An 18,768-nucleotide genomic window follows, 5' to 3' on the forward strand; every position below is an offset into this window, starting at 1 on the left:
CAGGTCCCACGTGCGGTACTGTTCTAAACTACAACTCCCAGAAAGCCCAGGTTGTTTCCTGGTTGCTCTTCCTGCTATGACTTCCTTACCTAAACCCTATCCAGAAGTCCCTGCAGGAAGCTTTTGACTCTATTGGTGTAAGTAACGGAAGAGCTGCGTGAGTTCCTGCGCAATTCCCTCCGTCTGGGGATTCCACGGAACTAATTTTGTAAGGGATCCATACCTCAGCCGGCGCCTTCAGAGCTATGCGCTTCCGGAAGCCGGAAACGCTTGCCATGGCTGCGACTCCTAAGGCACGGACAGAGAAAGAGTCCACAACAGCGGAGAGTAGGCTTCGGAACCAGAAACGAGGGAACCGCGGTAAGGCCGAAGTAGAGCCTGCCCTTGAGACGGTGGTCCGAGTTGGTCTTTTCTCCTGGCGGGGTGAAGTTCGCGATAGTGGATGACTGTTGAGGGGAGGGGGGCGGCTCTCAAGTGTTCTCGCGACAATAGTAGCTTGCGCATGCCCCCGGAGCGCCCACGCTCGGGATCGGAGACCCCGTGTGGATTTCAGCGGGGGAGGGGGTCTGAGGACTCCAGGGGTTCCCCCGGCCCGATCCATCCGTAGCCAGGGGATTACAGTTCATTTCACAGGGTCCTTCAAGACAGGCAGCTGTTGTTCCAGGAGGCAGTCTTGGACTTGACTGCAAGAAGACTTTGAGTTCTGATACTCCTTCAGTTACTAGCTGTGTGACCCTGGGCAAGTCACTTTACCTCTTTTGCACTCGTTACCTCATCTGTGAAATAGGGGTAATAATAGCACCTACTTCCCAGGGTGTTTATCCGGTGTGTGGCTTGCTTTGTATATGTTTGTTTGCATGTTATATCCTCCGTTGATTTTTATCTCCTGCACTTAGCACAGTGTCTGGCACATCTGTTCAGTTTTTCTGAATATGTGACGCCATGGGTATTGTCCATGAGGTCGTCTTGGCAAAGATACTGGAGTAGTTTGCCATTTCCTTTTCCAGAGTGTCCCCATTTTACAAATGAGGAACTGAGGCAAATAGGGGTTCAGTGACTTGCCCAGGGTCACATCTGTTAAGTATCTGAGGCTGAATTTGATCCCAGATCTTCCTGACTCCAAGCTCGGTGCTGTATCCACTGTACTACCTACTGCCTGGAACATAATAAGAACTTAATAAACATTCTTTGAATTGAGGATTAATGAGATAATTCCGAAATGCTTAGCACAGTGCTTGGCATGTAGGTGGTGGTTTATGTATTAGCTATTTTTGTTATTATTACCTCATGGGATTGAATGTTATTGTGACCATCAAATAAGGTGATATATGTAAAACACTTTGCAAATTCTAAAGCCCTATAAATGCCAGTTATTATTATGATTAGCAAGCATTTGTCTACTATGTGCCAGGCAGTGTGCTTAGCCCTGGGGTATAAAGAAAGGCAAAAGCACAGTCCTTGTCTCTAACCAGCCTATATTCTAATAAGTGCGAAACCTGGGTTCCAGTCCAGCCTCTCACAGCTTCTAGCTGTGTGTCCATTGGCAAGTTGCTTACACCTTTGAGCCTCAGTAAGCTTTTTAAGACGGTGGGTTGTGAACCCATCAGTTTCCACACTGATAAAATTTGCTTTATAGGAATGCTGTCAGCAACACTTCACTATTTAAAGCTTGGATTTTTTTTTTTCAGTTGATGGGAGACATATCTGTAATCTGGAAGTTTCATAAGGACAGGAACCATATTTAATCTTTGTATAGATTAGATAAATTTATTGGATAGAGAATTGGTCTCCTGGCCAGGAAGATCAGAGTTCAGGTCTCTGACATGTACTAGCTGTGTGACCCTGGGCAAATCGTTTAACCTTTTAGTGCTCTAGGCGAACTTTTGAGACTTAGCTGTAGAGAAGGCCCTGATATTCCCTATGCCAGTGAAATCACAGATCTGATATTGATAGATTGGCTATTTAGAGTTAGAAGGGACCTAAGAGATCATCTAATCCAGTACTCATTTTTCACATAAGGGAATTGAGGCCCAGAGAAGCCAAGTGCCTGTGAGGTTACACAGGTTAACAAGTGAGCAACCCATGGATGGACATACTGCTGTGTACACAGTAATCAGTCATTCAGAATCTGTGCCAAGCACACTTCTGAGGGTAGAAAGACAAAAGTGAAAACAGCCCCCGCACTCACAGGGGAAACAACATGTACACTTGTGGGGTAAGTGCAAAAAGGATTTGGGAGAGAAGGCACTAGCAGCTGGGGGAGATCAAGAAAAGCTTCATGTGGAAGATAGCATGTGAGCTGAGCCTTGAGGGAGACAGGGAATTCTGCAAGATGGAGGTGAGGAGGTTGTGTATTCCAGGCAAGGGGGAACAACTAGTACAAAGTCATGGAAGTGGGAGATGGGGTGCTGTTTATGGGGAATAGTAAGAAGGTCGGTGTGGCCGTGGTGTGCTTAGAGTGGAATAATATATATGAGTTGTAGCCATCTTGTCAAGGACTTTAAATTCTAGAGATATTTACAGTTGATCCTGACAGTAATAGAGAGCAAACAATGTGATCAAACCTGGTCTTTAGAAAAATAACTCTAGCATTTATATGGAAGATGGCTTGGAATGGGGGGGGGAGACCATTGCAGTAGTCCAAGGTGAGAGGTCAACCAGGGAGGTGGCTTTGTAACGGGAGAAAAAAGGGTGGAGGTATTGTGGAAATAGGTGTGACAAAATTTGGTAACTGAGGGGATATGTTGGGGGGAGAGTAAATAATTAAGGATAATACCTGAGTTGCAGACCTGGGTAACTGGAAGGATAATGTGCACCACATTCATAGAAATCGGTAGGGTAGGTCAGAAGAGGGATGGGTGGGGTTTGAGGAGAAGGATGATGAATTCACTTTTAGACATAGTGAGTTTGAAATGTAAATACTTAATAAATATTTGTTGGATTAGATTTGAAATACTTATGAATTAATTATTTTATAGCTGTGGATGAATCAGAACTCCTCACTGTTCCTGATGGATGGAAGGAACCCCCATTTACAAAGGATGACAACCCCAGAGGACTGTTAGAAGAAAGCAGTTTTGCAACTTTGTTTCCCAAGTACAGAGAAGCCTACCTGAAGGAATGTTGGCCTTTGGTGCAGAAAGCTTTGCACGAACATGTACGGATAACTCCTAGATTTCTTGCATGAGCCTGCTGCTCTTGCTTGTGACTTAACCTTAAATTGTTGATATGTTTCTAAGTTAAATTTGCTAATGTAATAGGCACAATTTGTCTTCTTTACTGAACCCAAGCAACCTAGTTCCAGAAATGTCTTAGAGACATTATAGTCTGTAAAGTAGGAATCAAGGCCTTTATATATTGGTTGACCATAATTGAGGTGTGATGAACTATTTGGAAAGTGGGAATATGTATTGTTTCTGTCTTTTTCTGCACAAAGAATGGATTTATCTCTTAACAACTCCTCTCACCCATTATAGCCCAAAGATCTCCCTTTCTTCTTCCAGTAAATAAAGAAACACCTTGTAGAGCCAAATCTAAGTCTGGATCAACACAAATTTTAATCTTTACATGATTAGTTAAAGGTTAATTATGTATTTAAAAGAAATGAAAGTTTGAGGCAGTTGGAGCTAATTATTCCCATATGAAAACCTAACTAATAATTCCCTAATACTGCTTTGTTTTACCATTTTTGCAGCATATAAATGCAACACTGGACCTAATTGAAGGTAGCATGACTGTTTGTACAACTAAGAAGACTTTTGATCCTTATATCATCATCAAGGCCAGGGACTTAATAAAGCTTTTAGCAAGAAGTGTCCCATTTGAACAGGTATGTAACCAGGAAATACGGGAAGTAAAGATTGATCTTAGTTACATTAGCTGTTAGGAAATTACACGTTCCTTCTGCAATTGTATACTTTTATTAAAACTAAATTAAGTTGACTAAACTGTTAATTAAAACTAGAAACTGACTTTATTCATGTAATATTGCTTCTTGTTGTTGGAAGTGATGAAAGACTGGCTAAATTTTTATTCTAAAGTTGGAAGTATTTATAAAAAATTTTAAAATAATTGTTTTCATTTAAAGGCAATACGAATTCTTGGGGATGACACTGCATGTGACATCATTAAGATCGGTTCTTTAGTAAGAAACAAAGAGAGATTTGTAAAAAGAAGACAACGGCTTATTGGACCCAAAGGATCTACTCTGAAGGTAGCTTTCAGTAACATAACCTTAAGTATCTTTTTCACTGGTGTTAATTTTTATACACATAGAGGTAATTTTCACACATCTTTTGTTCCCGTGTTGTAGGCATTGGAACTGTTAACAAACTGTTACATCATGGTTCAGGGTAACACTGTTTCAGCTCTTGGACCATTTAATGGTTTAAAAGAAGTAAGTAAAAATTTCTTTAATCTAACGTCTAATTGTCCTATATTTTAAAAAAATCTAATTTAACATTTGGTCAGAACATTTATATATATATATATTTTAGTGCAATTATCACCCACTGAAAATTAATTTCTATTTGTGTCTTCTCCACCTAAATTGACTCAAATCAATTGATAAATATTTTACTCCATGTACTTTGGGATCCTTTTATCATATGTGAAGTTGAATAAATAGCAGCTAACTTTGGTAAACCCAGAGAAGTCTATTTTTGTATTTCTCTCTTCATCTTCTTTGTCTCCCATTTAGCACCGGGCTGTCATGTGAAAAAGTGAAAAGTCTTTTTTGTAAATTTCCAGAAGACAGAATTAGGAACTAGTTTGTCATAGCATAAGGAGGAAGTCAGAAGGATTTGAGGACAAAAGAAACCTTTCTGACAAATTTGTATAATAGTTTTAAGAATATTCCTGGATGAGTCATTTCACTTTCTGCATCTTCCCCTTATTGACTGGAGAAATCATTTACTTTTTCTGGTCTTCAGCTTCCTCATCCTATAAACTGAGGATGGGAGCCAGCACTTGCAAATGTCTGAGTTTTCTTCCATCTCTAAAATGTCATCATTTGGTTAAATGGAGTCAAATAGACTGAGGGAAAATAGGATGGTAGTCTTCCAGTGTTTGAAAGATTCATTTGTGGAAGGGTACCATATATTCTGGGAACACACACCAGGGCAGGAATTCTCTCTGTGTCCCTGACAAGTAGTCTTATAGTTTCTATTCCAGCCTTTTAAAGAATGGGCTACCTCTGGTAGTAGCCCCTACCCATTATTTGGATGTATTTCTTCTACATTTTTAGCAAAAATCTGCTCCTCTTCGTGTAACTCCACATACTGCTTCTAGTTCTGCCCCTGAGCCAAGCAAAATAAATTTAATCCCTCTTCTGTGTGAAATCCATTCACACATTTAAAAGGCAACTAACGGCTCCTCTGAAGTCTTCTGGCCCAACATCCCTAGTTCTTTCAGGTAATTTGCCTATAGCCAAATACTTGATACTCTTTAGTCTGGCAATTTCTCACAGCTGTGTTGCATAAGAAAAGCATGCAAACATAAAGGAATGAATGAGGGACCAAGCATCATTCCTATCTGAAACAAAGGATGGTTGAACACTCTCACAGAACTTGGTGTAGATGTGGAGGGTGGGATAATTTGAGGGAAGATAATACTGGAGAGGGAGTAACCTCAAGCAAAGCCAATGTCCTGATCCTGAAAAATAAAAGAACTGGATTCTCAGGAGTGCCCATCATTTGTGGAATGGCTAAACAGATTGGGGAATATGCTCAAAATAGAAAAACCCTCTCTTCTTCCAGACTTTGCTATCACTCTTGAAGGCACCGCCATCTTCCTCATCAGGGAGGTCTGCCAACTCATTATCTTTTCCCCACATAACCAGTCAATTGCCAGATTGTAATGTAACCAAATACTAATATACCAAAGAAACAACAAAAGAGATGGTTTCACAGAATCCTGGATAGTGTGAACTGATAGAGAATGAGATGAGTGGAACCTGAACAGTTTATACAAAGACAACAGTGTGAAGAAAAGACTGAAAGACAGTTGATCAGTGCAGTGGCCATCCATTTCCTGAAGGACCTGTGATGAAGCAGTTACCCACCTCCAGATGTGTGACCAGGAAGACAGAAGGAGACATGCATTTTGTACATAGCTGCTGTAGGGCTTCTTGCTTGATTATGCCTAGTTGTTACAAAGGTGTTTTTTGTTGTTATTTTGGTTTATTTCCACCCTTTTGTCTGGGCTTTTGGTTGGTAGTTGCCAGGAACTGAGGTGATGGCTGCCAAAGAAAAGAGGAGCATTGAAAAGTTTTTTTAAACACACAGAACAGAGCAGGAAGTTCAGAAGAAGTATAAGCAAGCAGAACAGTTTTAAAAATATGTGTAATTATTTTATGCTTTTTGGAGATTCAGACTTTTGTATACAGTCTTTTTGTGTTCTGTATATATGGAAATAGATCTTTGGGGGATATTTAAATTCAGAATTAAAAAAATAAAAGTAATAAAACATTTTTAAAGGAGTGAATAGGAGAAAAAAGAAAACTCAAAACTGAGAGACCAGTTAGGAGGCTATTGGCTAGCAGGATAGGAAGAGAGCCTGAACTAAGATAGTGACCATAAGGTAGAGTAGAGAGAAGAGGATCGATAATAGGTTATATTTTCTGCAGTTTTTGATGTACTTATGGTTGGTCAAGGTCTTTCGTAGAGTGACAACAGTTAAATTACTGTTTGCAGATGTTTGATAAACTGTCATTCTTAGCCCCCTCCACCTACTTTTCTATTACCATATCACAGTCCCTGAAAAAGTGGAAGAGGGCTACACAGGACTAAGGGTTATTTTGTATTTTCTTAGTTTCATGTGTTTCTATAGCAAAGAATTTGTTGTTCTTTAGCCAGTCTAAACTAATGATTTTTTTCCATGTTTAACTTGATTGGTCTTTGAATATCAAACTCAGTTTTTAACTGGAGTTGTACTTAAGGCTTTTCCAGCTTGATATATGTATCCTGTCTGAGCATGCTCTCCTGTAGCATAATCTTCAGTAACTCAGCATAATATCATCACCATGATGAGGCACTAGAATTGGATAAAGTGCCTTTCTTTATCCAGGCTCTTTGATAAAAACAGAATCAAAGGTAGTACTAGGGCACTGCGCTATAGATTTCCTACCAGTTAGTCATCATTCTTTGCATCTGTTCATTCAACTCTTTCCTTCATCCACCTAACTATTCTTTCATATGACCCACATTTCTCATTCTCAACAAGATTATGATAAAGAACTTTGCCAAAACTCCTGTTGAAATCCAGATGTACTTTAGCTCCCTGGCAGTATGAAGACCCAAGGATTGGTTCTGGCTTGGAAATCTGCTTAGTATCAGAAAGAACTTTGTAATAATTCAAGTTATCTAGCAAAGGAATGTTATTACCTTGTAAAAAATACTGTACACCAGGCCCTTCACAGAGTCTTTGACAGTTTTTAAGGAGAGGTCTGAAGAACTTCAGGGATGTTGTAAGAGAGATACCTACATTAGAATGTATTTAACAAGATTAACTCTGAGATCTCCTTTTCCACTAAAGTTTTCAGTTTCTGTTTGAAGATTATGATCAAAATCAGTGGTGACACAACCGAGTTCCCTTTACCAAGTTTGGATTCAGTCACAGAACTGTACCTGAGGACCACATGAGGCCTCAAGGCTGCAGATTCCTCACCCCTGTGCCACCATATAGTTAACCAAATTCATTGTCTGAAATCTGTCTGTCATTTCAGTGTTGTTGATTTTTTCTGAATTTGTGTGATTTCATCAGCTACCAAAAAGGAATATGCTCAAAATAGAAAAACCCTCTCCTCTTCCAGACTTAGCTATTACTATTGAAGGCACTGCCATTTTCCTCACCAGTGAGGTCTGCAAACTCATTATTATCTTTTCCCCATTCTTATTTTCCCCACATAACCAGTCAATTGCCAGATCTTTTTCCTACCTTTATAACATCTCTTATATATTTCGTCTTCACTCCATTCACACTGCTACCACGATATATCAGTATTCCCATTACTTTTCTCTCTCCAGGACTATTGCAGAAACCTACTTGGCCTCCATGCCTCAAGTCTCCCCCTTTTCCAATACCTCTTCCATACTTTCAGACACCCAGGTTTATATTATAGGTGTCTTTAATTCATTTACACTCACCTCACATGTCCAGTCTTTACCAAGTCCATGAAATCTTTTGTTTGGCTTTTAAAGCCCTTTGTACCTTGGTGTCTTCTTGCCTCTCCAGTCTCTACACTTTTCTCCCTTTCCTGTACTCTTATGATCCATGGTATTGGACTTCTTGGTCTTCTTTCTGTTTTTCACACATGACACTCTGTTTTCTCACTAGCTGTTTCCTGTTCCTAGAGTTTTCTTCTCCATTTCCTGTCTTCCTTGACTTTAATAATTCAACTCAAATCCTTTCTTCTGCAGGAAGCTTTCCCCACTTCCCCCAAAGCTAGTTTCTTTTCTCTGAGATTACCTCCAGTTTACTCTATATATGTCTTATACATACAGAGTTGTTTGCACGTTGTCTCACCTATTAGAATGTGAGCTTCTTGAGGGCCAGGATTGTTTTGGCCTTTCTTTTTATCTGCAGCATTTACCGAAGTTCCTGGTAAATACTTGAGTAAACACTTAATAGTAATTGTATTTGTTGACTGATTGACTACCAGTGCAGCTTGTACCTTCTCTGCGCATTATAGCCTTAGGGATACATAGGGTTCTGGCATATCAAGGTGATGTGCCTGGGTTCATATAGCCAGTTTGTATTGGTGGGACAACAGGGCCAGCCAGCTTTCTATTCGTTATGCTACTCCCACTACGCTTTTGAAAATAAGTTTTTATTGATGTTATTTTTTTAACATTATGATTTCCACAATGGTTTGTCAACAGTGCACTAGTGTGCCTGTGTTCCCATACCGACACCACCACCACCTCAGTATTAACTATTCCACCTTGTGTCATCTTTGCCAATTGGCATAGTGGGAGATGAAACTTCAAGGTTGTATTCTTTTGTTTTTGTGTGTGTGTGTGTTTTTCCTAATGTTGTGTTGATCTGCATTTGTCTTATAAAAGATTTCAAGCATGCTTTAATGTGATTGTTACTAGTTTGCAATTCTTTTTTGAGAACTGTTCATCTCTTTGACCACTTATAAGTTATCAATTGAAAAGATTTTATTAAAATGTGAACTTCTTCCATGAATTTTAGGTTCGAAAAGTAGTCCTGGATACTATGAAAAACATTCATCCCATCTATAACATCAAAGTGAGTATCAGCATGTTTTTTTAGCAAAACATGAAATTCACGAAAGCCTTCATGTATAACTGTATGTTCAATGTGTTTTCCTCACACTCTGACTCCATATATGAAGATGCAGTATTTTAGAGGATTCTCTTATTCCAGGCTCAAAGTAAAGCTGTGAAATAGCTATATCCACACATACATAGTCACATAGAGTAGCATCCTCATTATAATGTTTTTGTAAGGATAACATTTAAAATATAGGCTTTAACATCAATAGGGGTACAAAGTAGACAAGTTTTATTTACAATATAAGCACAAATATGCAAAGAATTTTGATTTAGTCAGCCTGGGAATTCCTGGAGTTTCTGTCAGTATAGTATCACTATAAATCACTCATCTGTAAATTCCTTTGTCTTAAGGTGTTGGCCAAGGCCTGTAGAAGTTAAATAATTTGCCTGGGATTAGAGGTAGAGTCAGAGACTTGACGGTAGCTCTACATTACATCTACTATGACATTCTGACCAGTACCCTACACACTAGCTGTGGATTTCCAAAATCCAAGCTCCCAGCCCCAGGGGAAATTAATCTGTTTGTCTTTTGGAGCTCCAGAACTAGGGCCTAGCCTGGTTGGTGAAGTACTGAGTGAGTCCAGACTAGACTTTTTAACCTGTTAAAGTCTACTAGCTGTCCTGGATACCAAACATTTTCACCTCCCATCCAGTAGCCCACCCAGTTAATCTTAGCCATTTTCCTGCTGCCAATCATGTACTCACCCCCTCCCCTCTGCCCTTTAAACTTTCTACTTCCTCTGAGTACAGTAATCATATCAGTCTTACCATTATTTCTGAAAAGTTTCATTATTTCTGACATGTTCCATTAAACACCAATTCACTATCTCTGTGACTCCCTTTGCTGCCACTTCCCCCTATATATGCTGTCTTCCCCTATTAGAACATAAACTCCTCATAGGCAGGGATTACCTCCTTTTTTGTATGTGTATTCCAGTATTTATTGCCATACTTTATAAATGGGTTTTTGTTGATTCATACACACTTTGGTAAAGCCTAATAGAAACATTCTCTCAGCCTAATTTTGTGGTCATAGAATTATAGATTCAGAGTTAGAAATGAATTTAGATGTGTTCTAATCCACCCTCACTTTATAGGTAAGGAAGCTGACCCAGAAGGGTAGAGTAACTGCCCTCACATCACCTGTAGTAAATAGTGTAGGTGGGTTTTGAACCCAGGCCCTCTGACTCCAAATCTGAATCCTCTTACTGAATCCTCCCTGCCTCTAGCATATGTAACTAGCTGTAATGTAGTGGATTGCTGTTTAATGATAGTTTATAAAGACTGTTGAGTACTGGCTATTCTTATGAACTTTGCATGGCATAAATGATGCTAAAAATCTGATCATTATTGTGGCAAGTGGAGGCAGAGGATTTTGTACGAAAAGTGCAAAAAGAAAGTTTAGTGATTTCTACTGACTGTTATTGCTATTCCCAATATTTGTAGCACTTAAGTTGGAAGAAAACACAGTGGAATGAAGTGACTGGATTGATTGTTTAAGCCATGACAAGTCCCTTGCCCTTTATTCCATTTCCTAGAACCTCTTTGGTACTGAAAGTTGCCTGCTTATAAGGGACATGGGTCTGATTTAAGTCCTTTCCTTCATGATTTCACTATTTTAGTTTTTGATGTAATGAATGCAAAGTAAGAAGAGTGTTGCATCTCCATCTTAAATCATTTCGCCATTCCTTGCCATCTACAGTTTTCTGATAATTTGGTTGTTACTTGTATGTTTGAAAAATCTTTTTCCTTTCATTTTTAGAATGCAGACTTTTTTTTAATGTGTCTAATTTTGTTAATAGGATGTCTTCCTTTTTATAGCTCATTTGTGTGTACTTTTGTAATTTTTATGTTTTTCATGTGTTACCGTGATTGAAGACATTGATGATTAAACGAGAGCTCTCAAAGGACTCTGAATTAAGATCACAAGATTGGGAAAGGTTTTTGCCACAGTTCAAACACAAAAATTTGAATAAACGCAAGGAACCAAAGAAAAAAACTATTAAGAAAGAGTATACACCATTCCCACCTCCACAGCCAGAAAGTCGGGTGAGTTCATTTCTTAGCTTCTGTAAGGAGAAAAAAAAGCAAGTTGTTCGACTTCAATTCTAAAGGCTTCATTGAGTTATTTTGGACAAACAACTCTACAATGTGCTTGCAAATAGCAGATAATAAATCTTAATGGAATGAATTACTTTTTAATTTTTTACTTGAGAAAAGGATGAAAGCAAGAGCAGACTTTGCTGAGTTGTATTGGTGACTGAAAGCAGTTTCTGACTTTGAATTCCTAAGTGTAAACTCCATTAAGGTGATCAAACTCACTTAGGTGGAATGGTGGACATTCCTGGTTGGGCGACCACATTGCATTCCGCTTGTTTTAATTTTGTGACTTTTCTCCTCCGTCCCATCTTTTTCATCTTCATGTCCTTATTCTCACAAGCCTAGATTGTTGCACTCACCTCATAACTGGTTTCTCTCCATATTAAACTTCATAAAACATTGAATTTCTCCTGTGACATGGCTGCTCAGAAGACTTCTCTGGCACCTTGTTAAAAACAGGATAAACTCCAAACTCCTTACCCTGCCATTCAAGGTTGCCCCAGTTTGGTTCTTGCCTGCCTTCTCAGCTCTGCCACCCACTTCTCAGCTACACCAACTGCCTGCTAGAGCAAAGCTGTTCTCCCAGCCTTCCCAGCTCTTTTTACCCTTTTTCACTTTTGGGTCTGCAGTGCCCTCCATTTCTCATTCTCTGCCAAAACCTCATATGCTTCACTACCTATCACAGAAGGAAGTTTCTGTGCTTATTGTAGCTGGGAGCAAATTTGTAAACTTCTGTCGCCTTGTTGTCTGTGGTATATACTGCCACATATCACAATTACTTACTGTCTCTTATGCCCTCCTGGAGGATCTAGTCTGGATAGAATGTTTGTATTTGGTAAAGAACTTGTATAAATGGTTAAGACTTTTACCTGTCTCTGAGTCTTTAACTTGCAAAAAATTACTAATCCTCTTTCTATACAAACTGCTTCTTTCCTGAGGTTGTAGATTTAAGACTTCATCCTGAACTACAGCGTTAGGCCAAGAATGCCCCCCAAAACTGATTATGTTTGCTTTACATACTCATCTAAAATATGAACTTCCAAATTGAAATATACATGTATGTTTTAACAGATTGATAAAGAATTGGCTAGTGGTGAATACTTTTTGAAAGAAAGTCAGAAGAAGCAACAAAGAATGGAGCAAATAAAGGTAAGCTTCTATATATTTAGTCTTAAATATTAAAAGGAGAATGATTCAATTTATCCTTTACCTCTGTTTATTTTAACAATGTTTATTGAAGTGACGTGGATACTTTTCTCTTTTCAAAATGTAGGCTAAACAAGCTGAAGCAGTCAGTAAGAGACAGGTGGAAAGAAACAAGGCTTTTATCCCACCAAAAGAAAAACCAGTTATGAAACCTAAGAAAGGTAATGTAGTCTTTTGGGTGTTGTTTTTATACTTTTGGTACAAAAGTAAAGTCTGATAACTCTCCCAGGGAACCTTCCTTCTCACATTTACCATTAAGTATAATGGACTGTGTGTGACTCTGAGTGCTTTATCATTTATGATTGATTAGACTTCTTTGTATATAATTTGGGGTATCATAGAATTGACTGTGGTCAGCCTGATTTGACCCCTGTACCTGTGCCTTTGAAAGAATCTTCACTGTACCAAACAAGCTGAAACAGCAGGGCTCTAGTTAACAGAGATGGGCAGGAAGCTGCCCCTGAATCCCACTCATACAAATCGTCAGAGGAGCTTGCATAGTATGATGGATTTTCTTGTTTTCCTGCCCCCCGCACCTGGAATGCTCTACGTTCTTAATGCTGCCTCCTTCGTTCTCTGGCTTTCTTCAAGACTTGGCTTAAATTCTGTAAAAGGCCTTTCCAAATTTCTTCAGCTTTTAGTCTCTTTCCTCTGAGAATACTTCCCATTTATACTGGATATATATCATATGTACTTAGTTATTCAAATGGTGTCTTCCCCATTAATGTATGAGCTCTTTGAGGGCAAGGACCTTGTTCACCCTTTTTTTTTATATCTCCATGCATAGCACAGTACTGGACATGTTGTAAGGGCTTAATAAATACTTGATTGACTGAATAATTTGTTTTTTTATCTTTCAATGCTTTACCCAGAACTTCTTCCTCACCTTCTTTTCTTCCCTACCCCCACACTGACAACAAACGAGGCTCTTTAAACAATGGCAACAGGAATTTCTTTTTTTTCTCTTTGGTCTCTTTTCTAATGGTTTCTGATATGCTTTGGCTCTTCCTTTCTCTGACCTTGGGTGCTTTCCCCGCCTGTTATTCCTTTCTAAAGGAATAGAAATTGTAAGTCCTATGTTCCTCTTTTTTCTCTCTGCTATAATTTAGATGCTAGAGATTTTAAACCAGTAGACCAATGGCATAAATTGAGCATTTAAAAAAAAAAAAAACCTCTTAGGTTGTTGTTACTGTAGGAGTAACAGCTTTGAAAGTACTCTGCATAAAGATCATTGGTTTTCTAATCAGTTTTTGGGTTTAATCCCTGTACAACTTAACCCTCTTTATACCTGTGTTAGAAATTGGCTATTTTAGCAAAGTAGTTTGTGCATCTCCTAAATCTGCTTTCTACTTTCTTAAAAGTGAATTTATTGAGTAGGATTTGTGTGTGTGTGTGTGTGTGTGTGTGTGTGTGTGTGTGTGTGTGTGAGAGAGAGAGAGAGAGAGAGACACTGTGTGTGACTGTGTGTGAGAGAGAGAGTTTGGATATTTTTTCCACTTACTGTTTTTTATGTTTATTTTTAGTTTACATCATTCGTTTCCACAAGATTTAGAGTTATAAATTTTCTCACCATTTTTCCCCTACCCACTGCCCCAAAATACCAATCCCAGTGAATATTCCCTCCCCTGATCTGCTCTCTCCTATATCTTCCCCACCCCACCTTCAACTTTCCAGTAGGGCATGGTGGATCTCTGTGCCCCCGTGCTTATATATCTTATTTCCCAGTTACATGTAAAATAACAATAACAATGACAATAATAATAATATGTATTTTTTAAACATTTGATTTTAAAACTTTGAATTCCAGATTCATTCCCTTCCTCCCTTGTCACCCACCCTTACTGGGAAGATGAGCAATTCATTACAGGTTGTACATGTGTAGCTATGCAAAACATTTCCATAGTGATATATTATGAAACACTGACTATATTTCCCTCCATTCTATTCCACCTCCCACTTGTTCTGTTCTCTACTTTGATCCTGCCCGTTTTCAAAAGTGGGTGTTTCCAACTTCCTACCCCTCCAGCCTGCCCTCCCTTCCTTCATGCCCCCTCTCATCCCCTTCCCCCTACTTTCCTGTAGGGTGGGATACCCTATTTAGTGTGTGTGTCATTCCCTCCCTGAGCCAAATTCAGTGATAATAACGTTTACTCATTCCCTTTTGCCTTCCTGTTCTTCCCTTCTATTGTAACAGTTTTCCCTTGCCTCTTCTATATGAGATAGTTCACCCCATTCTGTCTCTCCCAATCTCCTCTAATTATATTCCTCTCATCTTTTAATTTCACCTTTTAAGTATCATCCCCTCCTATTCAGTTGGTCCTGTGCCCTCTGTCTAAGTATATCTGTACACATATATACACACACTCACATATGTATTCATACGCCCGTATACCCTCCTATATAGACACACACACATACACACACATATATATGCACATTTCTATTCCCTTCAACTATTTTCATACTGAGAAAAGTTTCATAAGTTACAATAATTGTTTTTCCATGTAGGAATGTAAATAGTTTAACTTTAATAAGTTCCTTATGATTTCTTTTCCCTGTTTACCTTCTCATGCTCCTCTTGCTTCTTGTGTCTGAATGTCAGATTTTCTATTCAACTCAGGTTTTTTTCATCAAGAATGCTCGAAAGTCCTCTATTCCACTGAATGACCATATTTTCCCCTGAAAAATGATACTCAGTTTTGCTGGGTAGGTCATTCTTGGTTTTAATCCCAGCTCCTTTGACCTCCAGAATATCATATTCCATGCCCTGTGATCCCTCAGTGTAGAAGCTGCCAGATCCTGTGTTATCCTGATTGTATTTCCACAATATTCCAATTGTTTCTTCCTGGCTGCTTGTAATATTTTCTCCTTGATCTGGGAATTCTATTACCTGGCTGTAATATTCCTAGAAGTTTTCTTTTTGGGATCTTTTTCAGGAGGTGATCAGTGGATTCTTTCAACCTCTATTTTGCCCTCTGGTTCTAAAACATCAGGACTGTTTTCCTTGAGAATTTCTTGAAAGATGATTTCTAGGTTCTTTTTTGGATCATGGCTTTTAGGTGGTCCAATAATTTTAAAATTATCTCCCCTGGATAATAGTCTCTTGATTTCTCATAAAGTCACTAGCTTCCATTTGCTCCAATCTAATTCTGAAGGAACGATTCTCTTCAGTGAGCTTTTGAGATTTCTTTTTGCATCTGTCAAATTTGGCTTTTTAAGGCATTCTTCTCCTCGTTACCTTTTTGAGCCTCTTTTGCCATTTGAGTTAGTCTCTTTTTTAAGGTGTTCTTTTACTCAGTCAGGTTGTTGACTCTCATTTCATAATTTTCTTGCATTATTATTTCTCTTCCCAATTTTTCCTCCACTTCTCTTATTTGGTTTTCAGAATCCTTCTAAGCTCCTCTGTGGCCTGTAACTAGCTCATACTTTTCTTGGAAGCTTTTGGTGCAGGAATTCTGACTTCACTGTCTTCCTCGTGTTCCATGCTTTGATCCTTTTTGTCCCCAAAATAAGAGTGTAAAGTCAGATTGCTCTGCTTGCTTTGCTTGCTCATGTTGCCATTCAATTACTTGACTTTTGAGCTTTTTGCCGCAGTAGGACTCTGCTACCAGACAGGGGAGCTTTGTTACAGTTGCTGACGTTTTCTCAGCTGCTGAAGGTATTAGTTGGGTGCCCTCTCTGAAGCCTCCACAGGCTCTGGCAAACTGGTCACACACCCCAGGACCTCCACCCAAGACAGTGATCCAGATCCAAGCAGGTTAAAGCAAGAGCGATTACCCCTCAGACTGGTTGCTTGGTCCCCCTACAATCTGCAGGCCAGGAGCTCTGAAGCAGCCAAGTGGCAGCAGCATGCTGGGGCGCCTCAGCCGCTTCTCCCTCCAGGGGGCAAAGGCCAGACCACACTCCCGGACTCCCAGTTCCCAGAGTCCACAGTGCACTGATCACTCACTTTGTTCTTAGCATCTATGTGTTGAGATAATTCTGGAAACAGCCACTGCTGCTGGTGATCTGAAGTCCCTCCAGCTGGTGGCTTGAAGCTAAAACTTCCGGCTCCCAGAGCACTGTGCTGGCCCCTTCCTGCTGGGCTGTCTTCAGTGGGAGGTTAGCTTCTCTCTGTCATTTGGTGGGTTCTGTAGCTCCAAAGTTTGTTTAGAGTCATTGTTTTCATGAATTGGAGGAGGTGGAAGCCAGAGCCATGCAGAAGTCCTCTTTTTTACTCCACCATCTTGGCTCCACCCCCCTTCCACTTACTCTTTTACTGCTCTGAAATTTCTGCTCTGGATTAAAAAAAATTTTTTGTTTTGCCAATCTGGAATTTTGTTAAGTGAAATTTTGGGCTGAAATAAGTGGATTGTTGGGCTGCTGCCTAGAAATCTTTCTTTATAGAAGGTTGAAAAGGTTTTTTGCTTCCTTTTCAGTTGGAATGGAATTTGACCAGTATCATCCTTCCTTAGTTGCTTGGTAATTGAGGAAGCTTTAAGGGCTAGTTCTTTATAACCTTTATTCATAGGTCATCAAAGAATTAATTGCATTTTCATTAACTTGTCATTTAACAAAACTTTGTAGTTAGAATTTCTTAAAGAAACTGCTCAGAACTTTTGAACCTGGAAAGAAGACAGTTGGGGAGTATCATAGTTTCCTTCTAATAGTGAGAGGAATGTCTTCTGGAAAAGAGGGTGTAGATCTCCTGTTTCTATGGGAAGGAGCTGGGACCTTTGAAGTAAAGAGAAGGATTTCAGCTCAGTATAAAAAAGAGCTACTCACAGTTAAAACAGTCTCATAAGGGCATGAGTTCCCCATTACTGGAAAGGTTCAGACCTTCAGGATCAGAACAAAGAAGGGATTCTTGTCCCTCTTAATTGTGAGATTCTGTAAATTTTTATATTTATTTAAGATTCAGGGGGTGCTGGCTTATTATGCAAGCAGTTCTAAATTCTGGGAAAAGTGTTAAGACTTTAATGGATCTTGGAGGGAGGGAGGGTATATGTTCATCTTGATTCCGCTAATGGAGAAACTCTTAGGAATGCACTTCTCACAATGCACACTGACATTTTCTCTGCCACTTCCTCACTCTAACTGTTCTCTTGGAACACTGAGAAGTTGTATTTTGTGCAGTATCCCCCAGCCAGAATATTTCAGAAGCAGGATTTGAACTGAAGTTCTCCTAATTTCAAGCTTTTTGATGTTGTGGGCTTCTCTGGCCCTTTATTCACTGGGACAAATAGAAAGGCTGGGTTCTTACAGATGTTTAGAGGGGAATAAAAGGCCTTATTGCTAACAGTTGATATTGATGATTGATATAAACACTCAGAAAGAAACATGTGCCTTTAGGTAATGAAAAATTATGTTTCTTCTATTCTGGGAATATTAGAGAAAAGGAAATTGAAGCTGTCTCAGGGACCTTCCTCATATTTTCAGGAGGCCTCCTAGAAGGACTGTTGTAGCAGAACTATGCAATGAAATGGGCATGAAGGTCAGCCATTAGGAAGAACACTGAACTGAGACTCCAAGCGTCAGGATTCCAGTCCTGGTTCTGGCTCTTCTTAGCTTGGTGATCTTGCACTTAACTTCCCCAGCCTTAGTGTCCTGATGAGAATGACTTCTACTGCTTTGTGTTGGGTAATCAGTGAGATAGATTTTTAAAGTACCATAGAAATGTGAGATGGGGTGCTAATTATTAGAGCTCCACAGAGTAACTGACTCATCTTATTTCTGTTAATGCAGCTTCTGCTGAAACAAAAATTGATATAGCTGCTCTCAAAGAAAAAGTGAAGAAGGCAAAGACAAAGAAATTGGGGGCCCTTACTACTGAGGAAGTAAAGCTGAAGGTGGAAGCTGATGAAAAGAGACAGAAGAAGAAGAAAAAATGAGAAGCAAAAAGAGGACTCAACTTATAATAGGATTCGTGTATCTTTCTTTCCTTTTGTAAAGGATTTTTAGGCCTTGACCTTTGTTTACTCATCTGAAAAGTGAGGCTGTGCAATGGGACACATTTTTAATAATTTAAATGAATTTTGTTTTATAAAACAAGGCTTTCTCTAAATACAAGCTGTTATTATCATTTACATATTTGCTAACAAAATAAATTATGAACTAAAAGAGAAAGGCATGTGTTTAACTTAAATAGATTAAGGCAGTTTTATTCCAGGAAGGTTCAGATGGA

General features: G+C 39.2%; 1 protein-coding gene across 1 annotated transcript; it reads left to right on the forward strand.

Annotated features, from left to right (window-relative positions):
* Window positions 1-211: 211 nt before the first annotated feature.
* On the forward strand, window positions 212-18,710 carry KRR1 (KRR1 small subunit processome component homolog). The gene is made up of 10 exons (XM_069094828.1): window positions 212-360; window positions 2,979-3,157; window positions 3,695-3,829; window positions 4,088-4,213; window positions 4,313-4,396; window positions 9,196-9,252; window positions 11,178-11,348; window positions 12,471-12,548; window positions 12,673-12,766; window positions 18,330-18,710. The coding sequence occupies exons 1-10, from the start codon at window positions 246-248 to the stop codon at window positions 18,473-18,475; spliced, it is 1,185 nt and encodes a 394-aa protein (XP_068950929.1). The 5' UTR covers window positions 212-245; the 3' UTR covers window positions 18,476-18,710.
* The last annotated feature ends 58 nt before the right edge of the window (window positions 18,711-18,768 follow it).

Source organism: Petaurus breviceps, unplaced genomic scaffold (genome assembly GCF_028583685.1).
Source record: "Petaurus breviceps papuanus isolate PSGF00001 unplaced genomic scaffold, PetGlider_PUasm1.0 221, whole genome shotgun sequence".
NCBI classification, from domain to species: Eukaryota; Metazoa; Chordata; class Mammalia; order Diprotodontia; family Petauridae; genus Petaurus; species Petaurus breviceps.

Excerpts from the sequence above, each read along its gene's own strand:
- KRR1 (XM_069094828.1), top strand. The coding sequence starts at position 246 with ATGCGCTTCCGGAAGCCGGAAACGCTTGCCATGGCTGCGACTCCTAAG. Across the intron at positions 361-2,978 it reads CCAGAAACGAGGGAACCGCG|CTGTGGATGAATCAGAACTC; the intron begins GTAAGGCCGAAG and ends ATTATTTTATAG. Across the intron at positions 12,549-12,672 it reads AAAGAATGGAGCAAATAAAG|GCTAAACAAGCTGAAGCAGT; the intron begins GTAAGCTTCTAT and ends TTCAAAATGTAG.